Raw genomic sequence first — 21,555 nt, 5'->3', positions numbered from 1 at the left:
GCTCCAAAGTGTTGGTTTGAATATTTCACATGGAGTATGCATCTGTATGTTGGGTGTTCTTCTGTCGTGCGACCCGGCGGCTTATGTGCGACCTGTGGCCCACGCCTCCTGTTTGCTCAGGGCGGGCGGCATGAACACTGATTCGATCCGGGTATTCAATTTTTTATTTCCTTCCAATTCTTGACAAGTTTGATCTTACTTTCTATGCAAGAAAATCCTATTTTGATTTTGAAATGCAAGAAAATGCCAACTATCTTGTGTATTGGGGCGATATTCTGAGTTTATTAGGGTTACTAGCATAATCTTCAGTCTTCTGCTAACTTATTAGAGCAACAAAGGAAAGGTAAAGCAATGGGGTTGCCTAGGCACTAGAACTTCTTGCCTTTCACAAATTTATTTCTAGAACGTGAACCCCTAAATGCTATCAATCTAAATTGACTCTATCAACAAAGTACATGTTTGAAACAGTAAATGAATTGGCCATCAAGCTAATTACAAAGCAGAGTTACCAAGAGCAGCACAGAGATCAAGGATGTGATCTCCCGAGGAGATATTCAAAGCTAAAACAACAGCTCCAGATGCTGCATCAATCCCATAAATCTGATTGACAAAAGCAAAGGAAATTAAAGGATGCCTATTCAAAGCTGAAATTGATAATTCAACATATCTAAAACCGCTACTGGGATTTACAAGAAGAAAATAAGTAACACTGCACGCAAATATCCACCGGTGAATTTTTGGATGTATTAATGTACTTGAGTACTGAAAGCTCTAGACAACCGGTTGACCCTTTCACTTTCAAACATGTTTCTTTACACCTTCCTTACACATAAATCAAGCACTCTGCAATAGAGTGAACCGTTAATATAGGTGCATGTTGTGATGCTGAAAAAAGTAATGTGAACATTATCAGTACTATGTGATGTTGTGTATATGAGACTGAGGTACCTACAGTTCCTAGTCTATTACTAGATTGGTATCCAACAAAATGGCAAAAATGATCAAATACAAGGAGTTAATCGAAGAGAATATTGGAAGACACCATAACCAAGAGTCGTGTGAGGAAAAACACAGGTAACACCAAAAATCGATAAGATCTTGGTCCTTTCAGCCATAGCCACCTTCTTTTCATAGTTGTTATTCCAAAGATCATGTGGCGATATGCCAAAGCCTTAGCAGTCTCAACAGAGCCTTTCACTTGGACTTCATTTATTGGTTAATATTTTTGTGCCAAAGCCTTAGCAGTCTCAACAGAGCCTTTCACTTGGACTTCATTTATTGGTTAATATTTTTATAAGCAACTAAACATTCCTTTGGAACAGAAGTCAAACCACTAAGAAGGAATTTAAAAGATGAGCTCCCAGATAGAGCATTACTACCTCAACAAAGGGGACACTAACATTCAAGTTAAGCTGCAAACTGGACTTCAGCATGTATGCCCTTCTTAGACAAAGTTAAAAGATGGCAAATATGTCTGGTAATCTATGGAGCACGGGTACCGATACGCGGTACGGGTACGGTACGGGTACGGGTACGGGTACAGGAAACGGCAAAACCCCAAAAAAGTAGGGTACGGGTACGGCGGGGGAACGGCATATATATATATAATGTTTTTCTATTTTTTATTGCATAAAATGAAATATAAACCCATTTTACCAACAAAAAGCAAAATCAGTACAAATATGCATATCTACTGCATATCTATTAGTATTCAGAATTTCAGATACACATATATATATATATATACATATATATATATATATAGACACACACACACATTACACATGCATACATTTGTACATATATACAAAGAGAGAGACTATTCCGATCGATAAAAAAAATATACAGAGAGAGACGAAGAGAGAGATGGACAAAGAGAGAGAGGGGTGTTTATAAATGACAAATAAATTACACAATAAGCCCACATTTTATAATTATTTACAAAAAAAATCCCAGAAATTTTGAAAAAATTTCATTTTGGGCTAAAACGTACCCTTGCCGTACCCACGCCGTACCAGTACCCGGTACGGGTACGGGTACGAGTACGGCGACATTTTCGAAGTACCCGTGCTTCATAGCTGGTAATATGTCTGGTAAGTAAAAGTAACACACACAGAGAGAGAGAGAAGTAAACTACATAGAACTTAGTTTTTCTAATCTATAAGACATCTACACAACTCAAACATATACAAAAATACCTTAAAAAAACTGCTCATTACTTACATACAAGCTGTCAAACAGAAGTTCAAAACAAAAAATCTCACAAAGGTGTGTAACTAAGAAAGCAAATTTTAACATTCCAATCTTAGACCAATAATAGGCAAACTACAAATTGCATTTGTGTGACTTAAAACAACAAACAACATATTGCATTTGTGTGACTTGAAACAACAATGTATGGCATCCAAAGCACATGCTAGCATAGGAAAACTTGATGAGCAACGCTAGGGTGACCATATTTAGGTATCACATTTTGGATACCATGCGATGTGTCCCCATTGCATTGGTCGAATATGCTCCAATAAATGACAAATGGGGCACATTCTACAAATATATTGATAACACATTACATGGTACCCAAAATGTAGTCCCCAAAGTACTAGTCAAACTAAATTTTGGCAATGAATCAACCAAAGAAAACAACCCATTTGTAAGTATAGTTCATATTATTAGTTTCCACTAATCTTTGTATCATTTGATAAATATGAAGGCACTCAAGGCAGATTAGATTTCAAGTAAACCTCAACTCACTCCTCAATACTAATCTTTGCAAGAGTAATTGTCCTTTGACCTGCGATTTTTATGAACTACAAAGGTCATCAAAATGTAAAAGTACGCATATAACCAAGGCCACATACTTTGCATCTCATAACATTTCAAGGCACGACTACAATCAAGATAAGGGGATGATAAACTAATACAATTGGCTGCTTTAGGTGCATGACATCTAAGAAGAACTAGAAATCAGACATAGTAAAGATTATCACTAACTATTTATATAAACAAATAAGCTATAACATGGAAACAGGAATAAAACATTATTTTCGGCCATCCTCACACCTGTAAAAGTTCATTAATGTTTTTACTTTCAACAATATGAGAGAGAACTTTAGCATTAGTTATACCGTCCCTGTATAAGGTATAAGAATAAATAATAGAGAAAATCGTAAGATAAATGTAGTATCAAATATTGGAAATCTGACCTCCCAGGTGTAGAGTTTGAGACTTACTCGACACTGAGATCAAGATCTGCAATTTAGAGGACAACAATCTCCAGCAATTTCAAGAACAGAATGAAGGGATGATGATTAGCAAGTAAAGAGATGAAATTCCTCCAATAACGAGAATAAAGGTTTCATGAAATCGGTTCAAATTTACTCAGCGAAAAACAATTTGGTTAGGGTTCAACGCTGTCACGCCCCAAATTCGGGAGCATGACCAGCCGTGTACCATGAAGCAATCGTGGGACACAAAGCCTAATTAAAAAAATAGTTTTAGCAACTTAAACCAAATAAAGTAAAAATTGGATATTTTATTAAAGCAAAATGTGCAAACCCAAAATCAATATTTTTCCATAACAAGATGGCCACAATATCCGATATTCTCTAACTCCAAATTCCCCAAGAATTGCCAATAAATAAAAGTGCGGAAGCTAATAAATAAACGTTCGAAAGCATTTTGACACGATAAAAGAAATAAAAATGCAAACGCCCTAGAGGTCCAATCACAAGGTCCCGACAACACCGCAGAGTTCACTACAATGCTCCATGAACTAACCTGGAAAAAAAATGTCGAATAAATCCGTCAGCTGACGAGCTCAGTGAGTAGTTAAGCATGCTAAGGGTGATAATACTAAGTGGCATACTTTTGAACGAACGATAACTGAGGGTTCCAAAGAAGTGGTTTCAAATTAATGATAGAGGTCGATGGTTCAGCGAATACTATCAACAAATCGAATATTGAACAAAGACATCAACAGCTCAACAAATAGTATCCACAAGATGAATAACGGATTAACGAATAGCAACAACAATAATCGAATCACCACAATATACCAAACAATGAGTCCAATAATATCCAAAAGATGAACAACAATAAACGGGAGTCTAGACCAAAGTCGGAACCATAATCACCAATTACCAAATCATCAACCGCCAAATATTTTCTCAGGGCTTAGCCCATTGGATTCAACACCGCACTTAGAGTCACCACAGGATGGGGCCTGGGACCTTTTCCCTAAGCCGATCCGGAATAGGGTCACAGGGTATTCCACAAATCTTTTTCCTATCCGTTGAGCACGAGAGTCACATGGTATTTCACAAGTCTTTTCCCTAGCGGCCAAAGTCACAACGATATCTCACGGGTCTTTTCCTTGAACTTTAATAAATACAAATATAGTCCATGGTCCCTAACACAAATAGAACAACGGCGAGCCAGAGGCACCTGCACCAGGATTATTCCCTGTGCCGTTGCAGAGTCACAATAATATTATGGAGTCAACGAATAGATGACAATAAAAGTACGGACAATCGATCAATCACAAATATTCTCAATTAACCTTGTATGCCAAAGGGTACGTCAATTGTCAATAATTATGAGAGCAACGAATAAGAATAATAATCATCGGATCACAACAAATAGAGAATTGTCAAGAATAGAATGGCTCAAGAGAATTCCAAAGAAAGGGATCACATGCTTAACCACTCACCTTAATCGGAAGGATTGCAACCAAAAGCGACGTTGATAACAATCCACTAGTCTGTATTGCAAATAAAAGAAACACGTAGAATTATAAGTGCTTGAATGATCCCCTATGCCGTTACTAGTTAATATTTAACGAGTATATATACTACTGGTAATTGAATTCATAAACCTAAAACTAGACTAACTTATCAGGTCCTTTACCAATCAAACTCCATTACTTGATCTAACACCACGTTAAAATACCACCCATCACCTCTCACCTTCACACACGGCACCACATGCACGAACCCCTCGGTCTCTCTCTCTACAAACAAAACTCTAATTTTCTAATAAATGAAGAGGAGAGCCATAAGGGTAATAGAATAAAATACTTATAAGAGAAGTGATCAAAGTCTTACCGAAGAACAAAACTTCTCGAAGGATCCTCCTAATGCCGATGGTTAACTTGACGACTACTGCTCTATCTCGAAGAACTCTCAACTGCCGCTCCTCTCTTCCTCCCTCTCGTTCTCAACTTTTTGGAATAAAATAACCCTACTTCTCAAACGTTTCCTCATCCTAACAAACTGCCCACGTTCAAACTTAAAACTTATCTTGTTTATTTACACAATCAACCCAACATTATTCTTTAAATTAACTAATCACTTGCGGGGACCCATTCCCAGATTAACCAAACTTAGGATTTTAAGCGCTACATGAAACTAATGCCAAAAATAAGCAGCCCAACATGTTTTTTTTTTTTTTTTTTGTAGCAAGAAGTTTGAAAAGAAAAATGAAAGATTTAATTATTTTCGTCAAAAATATTATTAATTTTTTTTTTAAACTGAAAAAGTGGGACGTCACAAACGCAGAGAGAGAGAGAACTTTGTCAAATCAAGATTGGGACAACGGTGGCAGTGCTGGTGTTCGTCGATTGGCAGCAGCAAAATAGAGGTCAAAATGGCTTGAATGAAATGGAACTGTTACTCCCTTGTATACATCCTTCCCGAACTCACCACACAAGCCCTAGCTAACAAAGGCAACAATTCCTAATACGAAACCCTAGATGGGAAACGAGAAAATTAGGGACTGTAAATGGGGGATCGGCAAATCAAGTATAAGCATACACTAATACACATGCGTACAAAGGAGGGGGGAGAGAGGATAATACCTGGTGGGGGAAACTACGAGAGATGCGCGTCTAGAGGCCGGAGCACCAGGAGCTGTCACAACTTGGTGGTGCTAGTGGTGGTGGAAGATGTCGATGTGCTGCTAGCTATGCTACCCATGGTAGTTGTTGGTCGCCGGGGATCCAAGATCAGAGAGAGAGAGAGAGAGAGAGAGAGAGAGAGAGAGAGAGAGAGAGAGAGAGAGAGAGAGAGAGAGAGGAGATGTGCCTCCATCTCGATCTGAATTTTTTTGTAAGAGCATCTCCAATTCAATACTCTATTTGAGAGTATCAAAATACTCTATTTTATTCATAAAGTGATTTTAGAGGAAATCACTGTTTCTATTTACTTCAACCACAAATCCTCTATTTTTTCCTCTAAAATTTTCCTCCAAAATTAACCTCTACCAATTCCCTCCAAAATCACCCTCCAAAAATTCCCTCCAAAATTAACCTTTGCCACAGCAAAACAAGTTCCCCTCCTGTTTTTACTCCAGTTTTGTAGACCCCATGGCTTCCACTACATTTCCCCCTCCCTCCCATTTGTAGAAGTTAATGTTGCTGTAGAAGTTAATGTTGTAGAACCTGTGAAATGTACTAGAAGTTAAGCACAAGTCCTGTGGAATTAAGTTGATGTTGTAGAAGTGTAGACAGTGTTAAAAGGTTGACATAAACGTGCAAGGGTGAAAGGATATGGTTGACATAAACAAAAGCTCATAAGGATACAAATGCCATTTTAAAAGGTGAATAATGTTATAGAGGGGATCCTCCATATTTTCTTCCATCCTCTAAATATGAAGGATCAAAATCCAATTCTCTCAAATAGAAGAGGCTTGAGAGGATGGGTTGGAGGAATTCAATACTCTCAAATGGAGGAATAGAGCATGGGTAGGAGATGCTCTAAAGGGGTATGGGATTAGGGCGTAGAGGAATGGCGCTACTTATTTTTTGGTGGAACGCTATTTTTGAGTTAATGAAACGCTATTGTAGAGAGGGCACGAGGTTTCCTTCTTATTCTCTTCCTGAACGCTATAAATATATCCCTACAATAACATTCCTGAAAGAACGTTGTAATCTAATGCTATAAAAACACATATTTGTTGTAGATCTGAGGGAGTATTTAAAGGATGTTATCGATACCCTTTTGATAGGTATCAATAACCTTGGGCTTCTGCAGATATTTTTGTTGCTTTTCAGACTTTTCACTTATAAAACTTTCTTTTAATAGGTAGCTTTTTGAAATATTTTCTGACTTTTGTAGTGAGAGAAAACCCTTGTGTATAAATAGAGCTCTCATTTACATTGTTTAAAACCTAGCATATTATATCACTTTTAAGTCTTTTACTTTTTAGAGCTCCATTAATGGCTTTCAAGCTTTCCTAGCAATTTTCTTCAAGAACACTTCAAGGTATTAGTTGTTTGTTAATTTTCCAAGTATTAATGTTGTAGCTACTAGTTGGATTTTCATATAAATCAAGTTTATTTTCATTTTTATCTGTTAATCATGTTTTCATTTCCAAGCATGTTTTTTGTCTTTTAGCCATGTGTGAGTAGTTTTTTGGCTAAGTCTCGGAATAATATTTTCCAATGACTTAGGTAGTTATTTGGTTCTCAACCTTCGGGCTTAGAATCATGGTTTTCGGAATCAAATTAACTTAGCCATTTTGGTCTAAGCAAGGGGTGTTAACTCTTTGGTATGTTGTTTAGTCAAACAGTCTTGGCAAGCAACATGCCAAGGGCTCGTGGTCTCCTACGTGTTAGATGCATTAGCAAAAATAGGTTGGATTAATTCCGTTTAATCACATTTTCGGATAAACGTAGTCATTAAAGTTAAATCTTCCGGGCGTGAGCATGGGGTCGCGACTCTCGCTTGAGTTATATTGAGAACTGGTAACAGCCTTTGTCAAGGGATAGATGATCCCTAGACTTGCCTGTTTGTTTATAAAGCTCATTTCTAATCTTTCGTTTGAGCATTTCCACCGTTTAAAGCAAAATCAAGTTGGCCGTCTTAAACGCCGGAATCCCACCTTATAATATCTACAATCTGATTAAGTTATCTTTGAATCCCTGTGGTACGATCCCGGTTTTACCGGGTTATTATGCTTCGACGATCTAGCCCTACGCTTGGAGTTTTTCCAACCTTATATTTGAAGATGAGGTTTTGGTGCTAAGCATGTGTGAATTTTTCGGGGTGTGAATTATTGGAGGGCTGAATTCTTGGTGTGAATTGACACCCTAAATGTAGACCACTTTCAAGAATTCACACCCAAAGAATTCAAGAATTCACACCTAAAAAAAGAAGAAGAAGCATGGGTGTGAAACCGAACACCTTCCACAAATTTAAACCAAATTCAAAGATTTCACACAGTTTTATTTTTGCTTTTTTGTGTCTTTTTATATGAACTTTTTCTACTTCATTCTATACTATTATACGTTTATGATTCCTCTCGTTGATCTCGTCGAGAAAAATGTTAAATCTTAATAATTAGGACAAAAAGCTGAACATAAAATTACGCAATGTAAATAATATCGAAAAAATACCAGAGCAATAATTTAGAAAGAATGGGGAGCTGAGAACAACACAACATGTTTATTTGTCCTTATAAGCGAAGCAACAAAACATAGCTTCTTTTATTAATTTCAACCAACGACAGAAACATAGGCTCGACCAATTGCAAATTCAATAATAATAATGATGCTAATATTAATTAAGATAAAAGGCTTGTGGAGAGTAACAATTCAGTAATCACGGAAGACAGCCACGTAGTGCCACTTGGTTGTACTCCAGGAGCACGGACTAATTAGACCTCGAGGAGACAGAGAGGTGGCCTCCATTATTCAGAACTAAAATGACCCAAAGTTTTCCAAACCCACAAATAGATTTGTGGTGGATTTAGCTAAATATTGCCTTTGCGTTTTAGAAGGGCAAAATGGTAAACATCTTGTCTGACCACCTTGTCATAGAGCAGTCGATTCTTTTGCAGATTTTTGCCGAAAGAGATGAAAGAGTTGGTCCATGTTTTCACTTCCGAAATGATCCTGCATGGGGTTCTCCAGGATAGCTCTTACGTCTGCACAAGTCCTTTCAATATCCAAGGGCCTCGGGTCGTAGTTGGAGGGGTGACTCAAAGAACAAATTTTCTCAATGGTAAAACACTCGTTCATTTCGACGACTATCTTCACCTCCTCAATGCTTGGCGAATACCGAGGCAAGTTGAACGAGTCCACTTTTTCTTCAGTTATGACTCCCTATTTATCAAAAACACCGAGCTAAATATACTTGCCCAAAAAAAAAAAAAAAACGAGCTAGATATATACTCTCTCCATAGGGACGAAGCTAAGACAAAAATATAAACATCATACACAAACTAGTTTGCATTTTGTCTCAATTTCGTCCTTCTAGAAGCGAGATGTTGATTTTGTCCATAAGTTCTGTTGGTTCTAATAACACCATTAGCGAGAGGGACCAAAGTGATCATGAGATGTGATATAAACTATAGGGCCACAAATGGCACAATAAATACTAGAGAGACGAAATTTAGATTTCATAAACTTTACCCATATTCTTACCATCTTCACCATGTCAGCCAAGCTATCTCCCAAGAGTTCGCAATTTAGGCCACCACCAATCTGAGATGGAAGGACATTAGAGTTGGGAACACCAGGGATTTGAACCACCAACAACCCTCCCTCAACAAGCTCTTGAGCCCTAGCTTTTAGAAAGGCATCCATGTCTGCCTTAAACTGAGCAAAGTAAACCTTGGTGACCTCTTTCTCGTTCCCTGCACAGTAAATCTTACCCTTGTTCCATGCTGGAGAGCCTTTGTCCATAATTTCCGGGGGAACCTTGGAGAGCCACTGAAGAGCGTAAGACGAGTGCACGATGTGGAGATAGGCTTCCGGAAGCTACCCGCAACAAAATTCTCATGATTTGTGTGACCGTACAACCCGCAACAAAATTTGCAAGGGTGTAGTAAACGTGTGGCTATATGTGCGTCATAACACTGAAAAGACACCAAATTAAGATGTGGAAACTACCCACCTCTCTGATCGGAAGCTCAAGAAAATGGTTTCCGGTACGATGGGAAATTGGGGAGAACTCGGAGAGAGAGAGAGAGAGAGACCCAAGCTGTATAGAAAGAGTAAAGAATAAGCTCTGTTTGAAACTTAAGGAAAGAAAAGGAAAAAAAAGAAAAATTAAAAAAATTTCCTTTCTATTGTTCGGTTGAGGGAAAAAAAGAGAAGAAAACAACAATTTTAATTTTTGAGAATAATAAATTTTCTCTTCATTTTTCCTTTCGTTTTCCTCCTATTTTCTTTTCTTTTCCACATGTTCCAAACAGAGCCTAAAGATAGATAAACCCATTTTCTTTTCTTTTCCACATGTTCCAAACAGAGCCTAAAGATAGATAAACCCAAGCTGTGAAGTTAAGACAAGAGTCAAAAGTTTATGGGAAAAGTTGTATATATGGATTGGTTTGACAACGAACGAAAATGAGTGAGTGAATATGTATTTATAATGTATGTCTCTTACCGATCACTCTTCTAACATGATCTGTTACATTCCCGGCTAGACACAAATTTTGTGAACACCTAACAAATAATTAATTTTGGTGCCAAAAAAACAACTAGGGAATAATTTGTAAAGTGGTCTAGATTGGTGCGGAAAGTTGAGTGACCAATTTAATCCATAAAATTTTGATATGTTTTATTTTGGCATTTTTGTTCGACGTTTTTTAATTTTTGTTTCATTCAAGTTTTATTTATTGGATTAATCATCCGTCTCGACAAGAGGAATCTAAAACATTAAAGATTATGACAATTTAAGAAAAAGTTCATTAAAAACGAAAAAATACCAAATATATTTTCGGTATTTTTGTCTCATTCTTCGACTTGGGTCCACATTTCCATATTTTTCCGGTTCCTTTTGTCAAGACGAATAGTTAATTCCAAAAATTACAACGAAAAGCTAAACAAGAAATTACGTAAAGTAAAATAACTACCAAAAAAATATTAGACCAAAATTTTTTAAAAACTCACCGTAAATCAATGATTTGTATTGGTTTACAAGATTTTTGGTTTTCCAGAACACCCTTAGACGAGATTCATGTGGCACTCCAAACCAATGATGTACAGGGCCGGCTAAAGGGGTAGGCCAGGGAAGCACGTGCTTCGGGCCCCCAAAAAATGATAAAAACGGGAGCCCCCAAAATTCTAGAATCCCTATATATATGTGTGTATATGGCCCAAATTTTTTATTTTGCATTGAGCCTCCTTTACACAAAATAGGCCCAATTGAAATTGGGAAATTTTTAGGCCGGTCCTAAATATTAGGTTCGGACTTAATTTAGTCCTGCACAATTATTTATATTTTTTATTTCAACTATGCCCCTTCACGTGCAGCAGCGCACTGAACTAGAGAGCATTTAGTATAGAAAAATTATCCAATGCTCCATGAGTATTGGTGCACCATTAAAACATTGTTTAAATTTCAAAAAGTCATATCTTTTGTTGTAGCTATTCATTTTTTAAAAAAATTATACTTTTGGAACCTATTCGACGATATCTACCAAATAAGATCCATATTGAATATGAAATTATATAAGATTAAAAAAAATATCATTTTCTATGAGAACTCTCTATGAGAACTGTTTCTATGATAATTGTCTCCATGAGAACTGTCTATGAGAATTATTTCTATGAGAACCGTTCCTATGAAAACTATCTTTATGAAAATTGTTTCGGACAAAAATACCCTTGGCCATGTGAACTGGCTATAAGAACTGTCAATTCTCATAATCAGTTCTATGAGAATTATGTGAAATAACTATGTGAACTGAAAAATACACAGTTCAAATAGTCTTACCACACACTTAAATAGACAGTTGTTATAAAAAATACACAGTTTTCATGTATAATACTCAATTCTCATAGAAAATACACAGTTCTCATAAATAGTTGTCATGAATAATATATAGTTCTCATAAAAAATATACAATTCTCTTAGAAAAATACACAATTCTCATAGAAAAATACACAGTTCTCATAGAAAAATACAATGTTTCCATAGAAAATACTAGGGGTGTTATTCGGTCGGGGTCGGTCGGTTCGGTCCAAAAATGTTGGAGACCGAATCGGTTCGGGGATGAAAATGCCAGGACCGATCCCGACCGTTCTTAAGTTCGGTCCAATTCGGTTCGGGGTGGATTCGGTCCGGTCGGGGAATTCGGGGAATTCGGTCTGACCGAATTGGGCCTAGTTGGGCCAAACATAAAAATTTGAAAATGGGCCAAACATAAAAATTTGAAAGTAGGCCAATTAAAAAAAACTTGATAGTGGGCCAGGAGAGTTTTCGGTCCAATACACTTGTTTTTTTTTTTATCAAACACCGATTCAAAATTTTGACAGTGGGCCACCTGTTGAGGATTTTTTATTTTTTTTAGTGAAAACCTGTTGAGGATTTGATTCTCTCCATTTCTCTAACATATACAAAGCTCAATTCAAAAAAAAAAAGATATACATCACTACCAAATTTTCACTATCAATTCTCTACCAAATTTTCACCGATCCAATACATATATACACCTGTTGAGGAATTTTTCACTACCAAATTTTTCACTATCAATTCTCTCCATTTCAATTGAAAACCTGCATTCCAGTAAGTGATAGCATCCAAAAAAAAAAGCAAGTGATAGCATAAAAAAAAAGTAGTTCAAGACTAGCAGTTCAAGCCTCCAACAGCTTCGGTCCGTTTGCGGTTAAGATTTATGCAAATTATATAATTATATAAATTATTTATACTCGGTTCGGTTCGGTCCATTTCGGTTCGGTCCGTTTCGGTTCGGTTCGGTTCGGTTCGGTCTTGTTCGGTTCGGTTCGGTCCAATCGGTCTACAATTTCAGAAAATCGAGACCGAACCGAACCAAGTTCGGTCCACCCCGAACGGAAAAATCCCGCCAGCACCCCGACCGAAAACCGAACCGAATGATCGGTTTTTTCGATTTTTTTCGGTCCGGTCGGTTTTGTATCAGCCCTAGAAAATACACAGTTCTCATAGACAGTTCTCATATATAATACACATTTCTCATAGAAAAATACAATGTTCTCATATAAAATACACAGTTCTCATAGACAGTTCTTATCCTTATCTATGTGAACTGGTTATGAGAATTGTCAATTCTCATAGTCAGTTTGAAAACTATGTGAAAATGGCTATATGAACTGAAAATATACAGTTCAAATAGTGTCACCATACACTTAATACACAGTTCTCATAGATAGTTGTTATGGACAATACACAGTTCTCATAAAAAATATACAGTTCTCATAGAAAAATACACAGTTCTCATAAAAAATACAATGTTCCAATAGAAAATACACGGTTCTTATAGACAGTTCTCATATATAATACACAGTTCTCATAGAAAAATACAATGCTCTCATATAAAATACACAGTTCTCATAAATAGTTCTTGTAGAAAATACACAATTCTCATAGAAAATATACAGTTCCTATAAAAAATGCATAATTCTTATAGACAGTTCTTATAGACAAATACACAAATTTCATAAAAAAAACATAATTCTCATAGAAAATACACAGTTCTCATAGATACGTCTCATAGAAAAATACATAGTTCTCATAGAAAATACACAATTTTCATAAAAAAATACACAGTTCTCATAAAAAAATACACAGTTCTCATAGACAGTTTGCATAATTTTTATAGAAAAATACACAATTTTCAGAGACAATCATCACGGATAATAACAGTTCTTATAAAAAAAAACACAGTTGTCATAAAAAATATACAGTTCTCATAGAAAATACACACACGAACAAAAATTGAAAAAAACTGTAATCAAAATCAAATCTGAGAGAAAGAGAGTCAACAGAATGAATGAAAAAACTAGAAAAGACGAAGTACAAATCCCAACGAAAACATCACTTCTATTGGATCAATTCATGCAAGGGAAAGAAAATCTTAGTTAAAAGCAAGGTGCAACTACTGGATCTACTCCCAGTTCTTTTCTTCTTTCTTTTTGAATCTGGACCACTTGCAAAAGTTGCTCTGCTGTCGAGAGAAAATCTCGGTGCTTCTTTGCACAGTTTCCACAAGGATCTGGCTCCCTCATTCGATTGAAAAACCGGAAGCGGAAGCGGTGATCTGGTGCAAGAGATCTCGGTGCTTCTTAGTCGGAGTAGTAACGATCTCCGGTGCAAGAGATCCAAGCTCCACCACCGGAGATGCTTTTAAATAGTCTGGAATAGGTGACTCCGGTTTCGGCGTGGTTATAGCAGAGAGAGAGGGAGGGAGGGAGGAAGAACCGACTTGGGAGATCTGGAGTCGTCTACTCACTTTTCAGCTTTTACGTGGAGTGGATGGGCAAAAAAGTCATTAAACAAAATAAACGAGCCTGTCTAGGTTCGGAAATATTACTCAGGGTTGGGATGAAAACGAATCTAAAAAGGAGGACCGGCCTCTAATTTACTAATTGAAATTTAGTAGCCACAAAATAGGCCCAAACGGTAGAATTACTCATTAGAAACACTGGGGCGATCAAAAAAAAAAAAAAAGAGAAAAGAAACGCCTGAGGAGTTGAGGACTATGGAGGCTTAGTTAGTACGTTTACAGCAAAAAGTGCGAGAAGACTAATTTTCAAATGATGAATTTTAAAGTATTGTAATAGTTGCATTTTTTTTTTTGGATAATATGCCTCTATTTCGTAATGGTAAATTTTTTGTAATGGTTTTTTTATGAGACTTTTTGTAAATCACTTTTGTATGAAAAATATAGGAAGGTCTCATTCAAGAGATTCGCTTCCGGCCTTCAAAACTTATGAGCCGACCCTGATGATGTACCAATATAACAAAAAAAATCTCCTTACGCAAACAATTTAAGCACACGCACTCACGATTTGGGTGACCGTACCACCCGCACGTGCGATCACAAAACGTGTGGCTATATGTGTAAGTCGTAACACTCACAACAAAATTTGCTAGTGTGATGCGGAGTATGATGAAACGCATAAGTTGGGTAATAGGGAGATAATAGGCGATCATAAAATACGTATTATTGTTAGCGTAGCTACGTGAAGGCACCCTTTTTAATAGTTTTTTTTTTTTTAGTATATAATTTCCATCTAAAGGGAGAAAAAAATGCAATGCCGATAACCCAAAAAAAAAAGTGAGAAATGATAAAACTCCGTTCTTCCCAAAATATTTGTTCAAAGTAGTGTAATTTTCGGATAAAAAATGAAGTAATTATGTGCATATTTTATTTTATTTTTTTTGCATCAATTTAAAGAACTATGCAATCTTTACTTTCATGCACACAAGTAAAATTTTCTGCACGGAAGTAATTTACTTTTAAAAAGTGCAAAATCTTTCATAGGGATGCAAACGTTTTTTGATGGAGAGAATACATAATTAGGCATGGCATGATGTCGCATTGCGAGCCAATTGTTTCGCCTATGAAATCAGGGACCATATAATGTAAGGGTGTAGCGCAGCATCCTAGTCATCTATACATCTGTAACGTCTTCTTGTGAATACTACCGGGGGTTCTACTGAGTGTCGAAACATAACTGATTGAACTGTTGCTCCAAATTGAAAACTGATTCATGTTAATTTTTAACACCAAAAAAAAAAAAGAAAAACCCAAAAAATATGCTTTATAATTTTTGGTAACTATAGAAAACAAAAACAACATAAAACATGTTTGGTAATACTTTTTCACCTATCATCAGAAAAGGTAATTTTCACCTACAAAAGAATAACATAATTTTCACCTACAAATCAATAGCACTTTTTTTAAACACCTGATAAGCCTTCAGGTTTTCTTCTTCTTCTTTTTTTTTTTTTGGAAAATTAGTTCATCATTTAACTCATCAACATGAATTTCACTCCTAATCAACCTTCTACACCGATTAACTGAAAAATGTAACCCAGTGGCATAGACACCCATCAAGTAAAAAGCTTGTCATGCATGTGGACACTTACACCAAATATACGAGGTAGGATTCTCTATACCGAAAACTCCTCTGCCTCTGTGCCGAGCGGGTTTTCCAGCCATTAAATTTAAAATATTAAAAAAAATTACTCAATTCAACGACCGAAAAATCTCTCGGTACAGAGGCACATGGGTTTTGGGGACAAAAGAGATCAGACCCCAAAGATACACTCAGTTCTAATCAATCAACTCAAATTCATTAACCATAAAAAGATGGATACTATATGTTACAACAATCGAGAGATTGGGTCTCGGATTAGGCACATAATTGTTCTTTGCTTAGTTTATGAATATGATGCCATCCTCCTTGTTTCTTTTATTCTTTGTAACAATTTCAAATGTTAATAAAAAAAAATTCACCGTTCAAAAATTTAAAAAAAAAATTGTTAGTATAACAATATGGAACCTTCGGATCGGTTACGAACCAGAATCGTTGTCAAATGTCAATCCATCAGCCAAACTACTTTACTCTTTTTTTTCAATTTCTGACAAATGAGACCAAACCACGCTACTGAAAAACCAAATCAGAATCGTTGTCAAATGTCAATCCATCAACCAAACTACTTTACTCCTTTTTTTCAATTTCTGACAAATGAGACCAAACCATGTAAAACCAAATCAAACCAATCGGTTTGGACCGGATTCGCAATTTGACAATTTATTCTCTTCTCTCCCCTATATTTACCACAGACAAGCTTTATGGATGGGAAGGAAACCTTATAAAGCGCAAGGAATTCAGACCATAAAAAGAAATGAATCTCCGAAAACAGTGCATTTTTTACTTGGTTGGTTCACATGCTTTGATTATGGTACATTCCTGGAATGCTAGTGAACCTAAATCAACCAAAATAATGTCCACATTCATACCACCCAGTTTTACTATTTAAACCAAATGATTTTGACTCTCATAATTCTGAGAGGGATCACAGGGAAAAAATCCACCTTTCGTTCAACCAGTTCCTGATATCCCCTGAGCCGAAAAAAAATAAAGAGGTAAGCCTCAGTATGCTTTCTTTCTGTTCTTTTTGCTGATTTTTCCACATTCTCTTAGTTATTTTTTTCGTAGTGAAACCGATCCCGGCCTCTTTTCTCAGATGCCTTGCTTGTGTGTAATTCGACAGAATCGTCTGTATTTTGTTCGAGCGTTTTTTTTTTTTTTTTTTTGAGGAATGTATTTTGTTAGTTTGACATCACTTTTTGGTAGTGCAATTTGATTGATGCTAATCCTATTACTACAACTTTCTTTTCCTTGGCGCACACCCCCCCCCCCCCCCCCCCCCCCCCCCGGCCCGTTTTGGAACCAAAAGTGAATTAAGATCGTTAACTCTACCAGGATATATCTATGTAGGCCTGTTAATGGACTGGATCCGATCTGAATCCGATAATCCGAATATGAATCGGATCAGATTAAATCCGTTATCAATCCAAATCCGAAATTTTATTTTTAAAATTTAAAAAAAAAAACTGTAAATTTTTTGTTTTGAAAAAAAAATGTTTAAGAAGTTGTATTTTTATTTCTAATTTTTTTAATTTTTTTGGGGAAATTTTTTATTTTTTTTGCTAAAATTTTTGAAGTAAAAAAGTTTTCGGATCGGATCCAAATTTTTCGGATTCGGATTACCACTATCAGATTTGAGTCTATGCCTAGATCAATGCACGAATACCCAAGATAGCTTATTTGGGCAAGTTCCATGTGTATAAGGCCCAAAAAAAAAGCCTCTTTGAGCACCATTACCAGCAAATTGCGATCACCAAACTTGTGCTCATCCAAAAGACCCCAATTTCATTGTTTTTCTTCTAATCTCCTTTCTCCTCGTACCATTTCAGAGAAAGATATGGCGCAGATAGCACGTGCGTATCATAGTAATGTGATTTTTTTTTTGGGTCCTAGGTATATGTATTTCTATTTATGCTACATATTTTCTTAGTGTAGCTACGATAGTTGTACCGTAAAAAGTGAAATTATGCAAACTCATGGATAAGTCACATATGTTAAGGTTAGTTGCGAATTTTATCGTTCACGTATGATGCATATTCTTTGGTTCGATTTGTTACGTATTTTTTTGGTTCGTTAATTTGTGATGACTTTTCCGATGCTTGCTACATATTATCTGACCACCGCGCACCAAATTAATGTTACTAATTATTTTGGCAAGTTCGTATATATTCAGCGTTAGTTACGAATCATTTTGGTATCGTAACGCAAAAATATTGTTCAAATTGTAGCATAAGCTTCTCCCTGCTATTTACATTTCTTTTTGTCTTGTAATTTATCTCACGCAAATTCGTACCTTTCAGGGGTATCGGAACTTTACGGGTTGAAAATGGCAGTTACTACCAAACAGCTAGCTGCTATCGTTGCCGTCTTGGGCGTCATCTCGTTCATATTCGGAGTCGCTGCTGAACGTAACAAGGTATTACCGCATAGCCAAGGCCGGCCCTATACTTTTCGGGGCCCTAGGCCGGCTTAGATTTTGGGGCCCTTTATAATTTTGTTGTAATTTTTTTAAGAGGTATTACGTATAGAATTTTGAAAATAATTATACAATCTTTTTTCCAATTTATGAAAGGGGACAATTTTAAACAATGATAGCTTGCCGTGTTTTTTGATTTAATTTATCATGGTGGAAAAATATAAACCCATCACATGAAATATATCTGACAAAGAGGTTGTCATCTCTGTTATTTAACTGAAAATTACTAATTAAATGGGTAATCAAACTAATCAAATATCTATTGTACTCTCAAATAAATAACATACTTACCAACAAAAAGTATTGTTTGAAAGCTCCAAAAAAAATATAATTGTTCTTGCCAACGAAAAGAATTTTTTGAAAGCTCAAAAAATTAATTTTCTTGATGTAATTCAAGTTAACAGTAGGACTAAGGGAAACTTTTGTAGAGTAAGAAGGAAAAATAATTAAGGTTTGAAATAAAAAAAAATTTACTATGACGCGAGAGAAACCAATTCACATTCACAAGAAAAAAAAGTTTGGGCGAAGTATGCACATACGGAGGTTTGAACCATGGACCACAAACACTTAATGATGAAAGAATTGCCACTAGACCATTCAGATTGTGCTATACAAATCTCACTAACTATATTTATATATACAAACTTAATCCTAAAAGAGGCCCCCATTTTTGACATTTTTTTGGAGGCCCAAGGCCCGGGCCTCTTGGGCCTTGCCCAAGGGCCGGCCCTGCGCATAGCTAGCCAACGTTTCGCGTCCTCCAATTTTCGGAGATTTTAGGTGTTGTCGTGTTGAAGTGTCTGATTACGCTCAGTGTTCTAAAATAATGGATTGATCGGCAATTAATCGCTGGCAGAGCCTATCCGATTAGGTCCAACTAACAAGTAATCGCCGATTGCTCACTCACTAATATGCAGCGCACTCGAAGGTGGCCGACTGGCGCCTAGGGACTTTTACAACATTGATCATTACTAATTGCTGGATTCTTGGGTTGACATGCAGCCTCCAGCTGGGGAACCAATTCAAGGGAAAGGAGTGGTGATATGCAAATACCCATCAGATCCATCAATACCCTATGGGTATCTCTCTGCTGTATTCCTGGTTGCATGCACAGGAGTTGGCTACTTCTCCCTGTTCTACCCTTACCAGGGGAAATCTGTTCCACAATCTGCTTTCTTTAGCAGCCACAAGTTCACCATATTCTTCAACATCGCTATGTAAGCATATAAACTTCATCCCCCAGTTTTAGTGTTCTAAAAATCAGCAATTAATCGTTGGCAGGGCGGCCTATCCTACTAATTGCTTTGCGCCGATTACTACTTGATATGGGCCGATCAATCGCCGATTTCTATCCCTCGAAGCTCGAAGGTGGCCGACCGTCCGACTAGCGCCTAGCGACTTTTAGAACATTGCCCAGTTTACAAAACAATTGGAAAAAGGGAAAGAAAAAAAAAACACTTATATTGAACGAAGAATTAAAGACAAAGAATTAAATCATGCAAGAACAGAGAGAAATGACATAGAATAATGTGTAATTCCTAGTTATGTAAGTACGTACATCAACGACTCAAGCTAATTTTAATTTTACTGTATATTGAACGAAAAAAGTTCACAGATTATTTTTTTTTCTAATCTATTTCTGTAAATTCGAAGTCAATCAAGCCGAGCTCTACTAGGCTCGTTTACTAAACAAGCCGAGTTCGCGATCATTTAAACAATAGTATCATACGATAATGCTTTTTAACGATTTACCAAGTTAACGTACACTTATTCATCACTTTTAGGGTAACAGCAGGATTTGCAACAGCATTGCTTCTGTACACTACGATCTCGGAGCACTTTCTACTGACGCACAACGTTCATCACGATCTTGATACGCAATGTCCTACGGCTAAAACCGGTCTACTTGGTGGAGCGGCCTTTGCATCGCTTGACTCGGCATTATTCTGGTTGGTCGCGCTGATGATGGGGTCTAATGTCAGGGAAGACTACTTCGGTGAAACAGAATCTGGTGATGACTACGGTGATGCTAATAGCGTCGTCGTGATTGGTTAGAACTCTGCATGCTTGTACAGATGGGAATTCATGTAAATCTATAGTCAAAAACTATTATGCAATATTTATTTACTTGTAATATTTCTACTGTTATCTGTTTAATTAGGAAGGTTTCTAATTGGCAGCAACTGATTGTCTACACCTTTTTTAGCCATCCGTTGTACTAGTTCAATAAAAGAGTTCTCTGTCTGCAATGGCGGACGAGTGCTAGATCTCTAACGGGAGTGTGACCTCAGTTTTTGATTTCGTTCGATGATAGTTTGGATGAACTGTATAAATTTGGTAGAGATAAGGCATGCGTGTTTGTATCTTTTAAATGCGCCGTTTGAAAATTGGACTAAAATACACTTTGGGTCAACAAGATGTGTTCCGATGCTGCAGAGTCTTTTGATAATTGGATACGGATATGAGAGGCGCGGCACTTGCCTTACTGATGAACCAAATGCTTGAAAAGAGAGCTCTTACTGCTATGATGTAGAGTTCTTACATCTGTCCGACTATCGATAAGAGATTGGTACGTAGATAATTTGAACAAAGGAAGGACGTGGAATGTTCGTTGATCGGATGACAATATGCCGGATATGTCAGTTGACCTTGGTCGGAGGGTTTTTTCATGCCGGAAGTGACAAATAAATGGCTTCCCGTGTCCTCATGCATTGAGGGCGATTCAAAAAGATCGGGTAGAGATTCAACAGCTAATATAGATTCATTTAATTCCGTTGACGCTTATTGCAGTGCATATGCTGAGAAAATACGTCATATTCTACCAACTGATGTTCCTGTTCTCGAAAATATTATGGAAGTTATTGTGGCTCCTACAACTAGAAGGATTCATGGTCAAAATTAGCGTTTCGCAATAATGCTGAAAACGCGACACCACACTCCACTCCAACACCAACCACACCCGTTACAATGGCAGTCTCCAGGAAGGCCCTAGGTTACAGTACAAGATTTGCATTTCATTCATAACACACTTAAAACTCTGAGCAACTCCAATAGGAATAGGCCCAAAGCCAACATATACTTTCCAAAAAAAATTCCCTCGTACTCTTGCTGCATCGTCGGACTGCAATTTTATCCGGTCAACAGTGGTGCAGTCCAGTCATTTCTTTCGCAAGGTATGGTTGCTTTGTCAAACCAACCAAATCAAAATGTTGAGGAC

At 36.8% G+C, this 21,555-nt stretch overlaps 2 protein-coding genes and 1 long non-coding RNA gene across 3 annotated transcripts; 1 reads left to right on the top strand and 2 right to left on the bottom strand.

The window, feature by feature from the left end:
• Positions 1–2,084: 2,084 nt before the first annotated feature.
• On the bottom strand, positions 2,085–6,056 carry LOC131325225 (uncharacterized). The gene is made up of 3 exons (XR_009199611.1): positions 5,855–6,056; positions 4,709–4,759; positions 2,085–3,777 (listed from the first exon to the last, which is right to left on the bottom strand). It is a non-coding gene; the product is annotated as an uncharacterized LOC131325225 (long non-coding RNA).
• A 2,366-nt stretch (positions 6,057–8,422) lies between these two features.
• LOC131327803 (loganic acid O-methyltransferase-like) lies at positions 8,423–17,557 on the bottom strand. The gene is made up of 3 exons (XM_058360934.1): positions 17,486–17,557; positions 9,422–9,757; positions 8,423–9,100 (listed from the first exon to the last, which is right to left on the bottom strand). Exons 1-3 carry the CDS (start codon positions 17,555–17,557, stop codon positions 8,810–8,812), a joined length of 699 nt encoding a protein of 232 aa, XP_058216917.1. The 3' UTR covers positions 8,423–8,809.
• On the top strand, positions 16,700–20,605 carry LOC131325224 (uncharacterized). Its single transcript, XM_058357355.1, has 4 exons — positions 16,700–16,857; positions 18,163–18,278; positions 19,341–19,555; positions 20,123–20,605. Exons 2-4 carry the CDS (start codon positions 18,189–18,191, stop codon positions 20,391–20,393), a joined length of 576 nt encoding a protein of 191 aa, XP_058213338.1. The 5' UTR covers positions 16,700–16,857; positions 18,163–18,188; the 3' UTR covers positions 20,394–20,605.
• Positions 20,606–21,555: the final 950 nt, after the last annotated feature.

The sequence above is a fragment of the Rhododendron vialii genome, chromosome 5a (assembly GCF_030253575.1).
Source record: "Rhododendron vialii isolate Sample 1 chromosome 5a, ASM3025357v1".
Taxonomy (NCBI): domain Eukaryota; kingdom Viridiplantae; phylum Streptophyta; class Magnoliopsida; order Ericales; family Ericaceae; genus Rhododendron; species Rhododendron vialii.
This window is presented reverse-complemented; position numbering and strand designations above follow the sequence as displayed.

Bases quoted from the DNA above. Each gene is read 5' to 3' on its own strand.
- LOC131327803 (XM_058360934.1), bottom strand. From the start codon at position 17,557: ATGGAACTTGCCCAAATAAGCTATCTTGGGTATTCGTGCATTGATCTA. The intron at 9,758-17,485 runs GTAATCCGAATC...TGTTGCGGGTAG, and splicing joins TAGACTCAAATCTGATAGTG to CTTCCGGAAGCCTATCTCCA. The intron at 9,101-9,421 runs GTAAGAATATGG...TTTGATAAATAG, and splicing joins TGGCTGACATGGTGAAGATG to GGAGTCATAACTGAAGAAAA.
- LOC131325224 (XM_058357355.1), top strand. From the start codon at position 18,189: ATGGCAGTTACTACCAAACAGCTAGCTGCTATCGTTGCCGTCTTGGGC. The intron at 18,279-19,340 runs GTATTACCGCAT...GTTGACATGCAG, and splicing joins TCGCTGCTGAACGTAACAAG to CCTCCAGCTGGGGAACCAAT. The intron at 19,556-20,122 runs GTAAGCATATAA...CATCACTTTTAG, and splicing joins ATATTCTTCAACATCGCTAT to GGTAACAGCAGGATTTGCAA.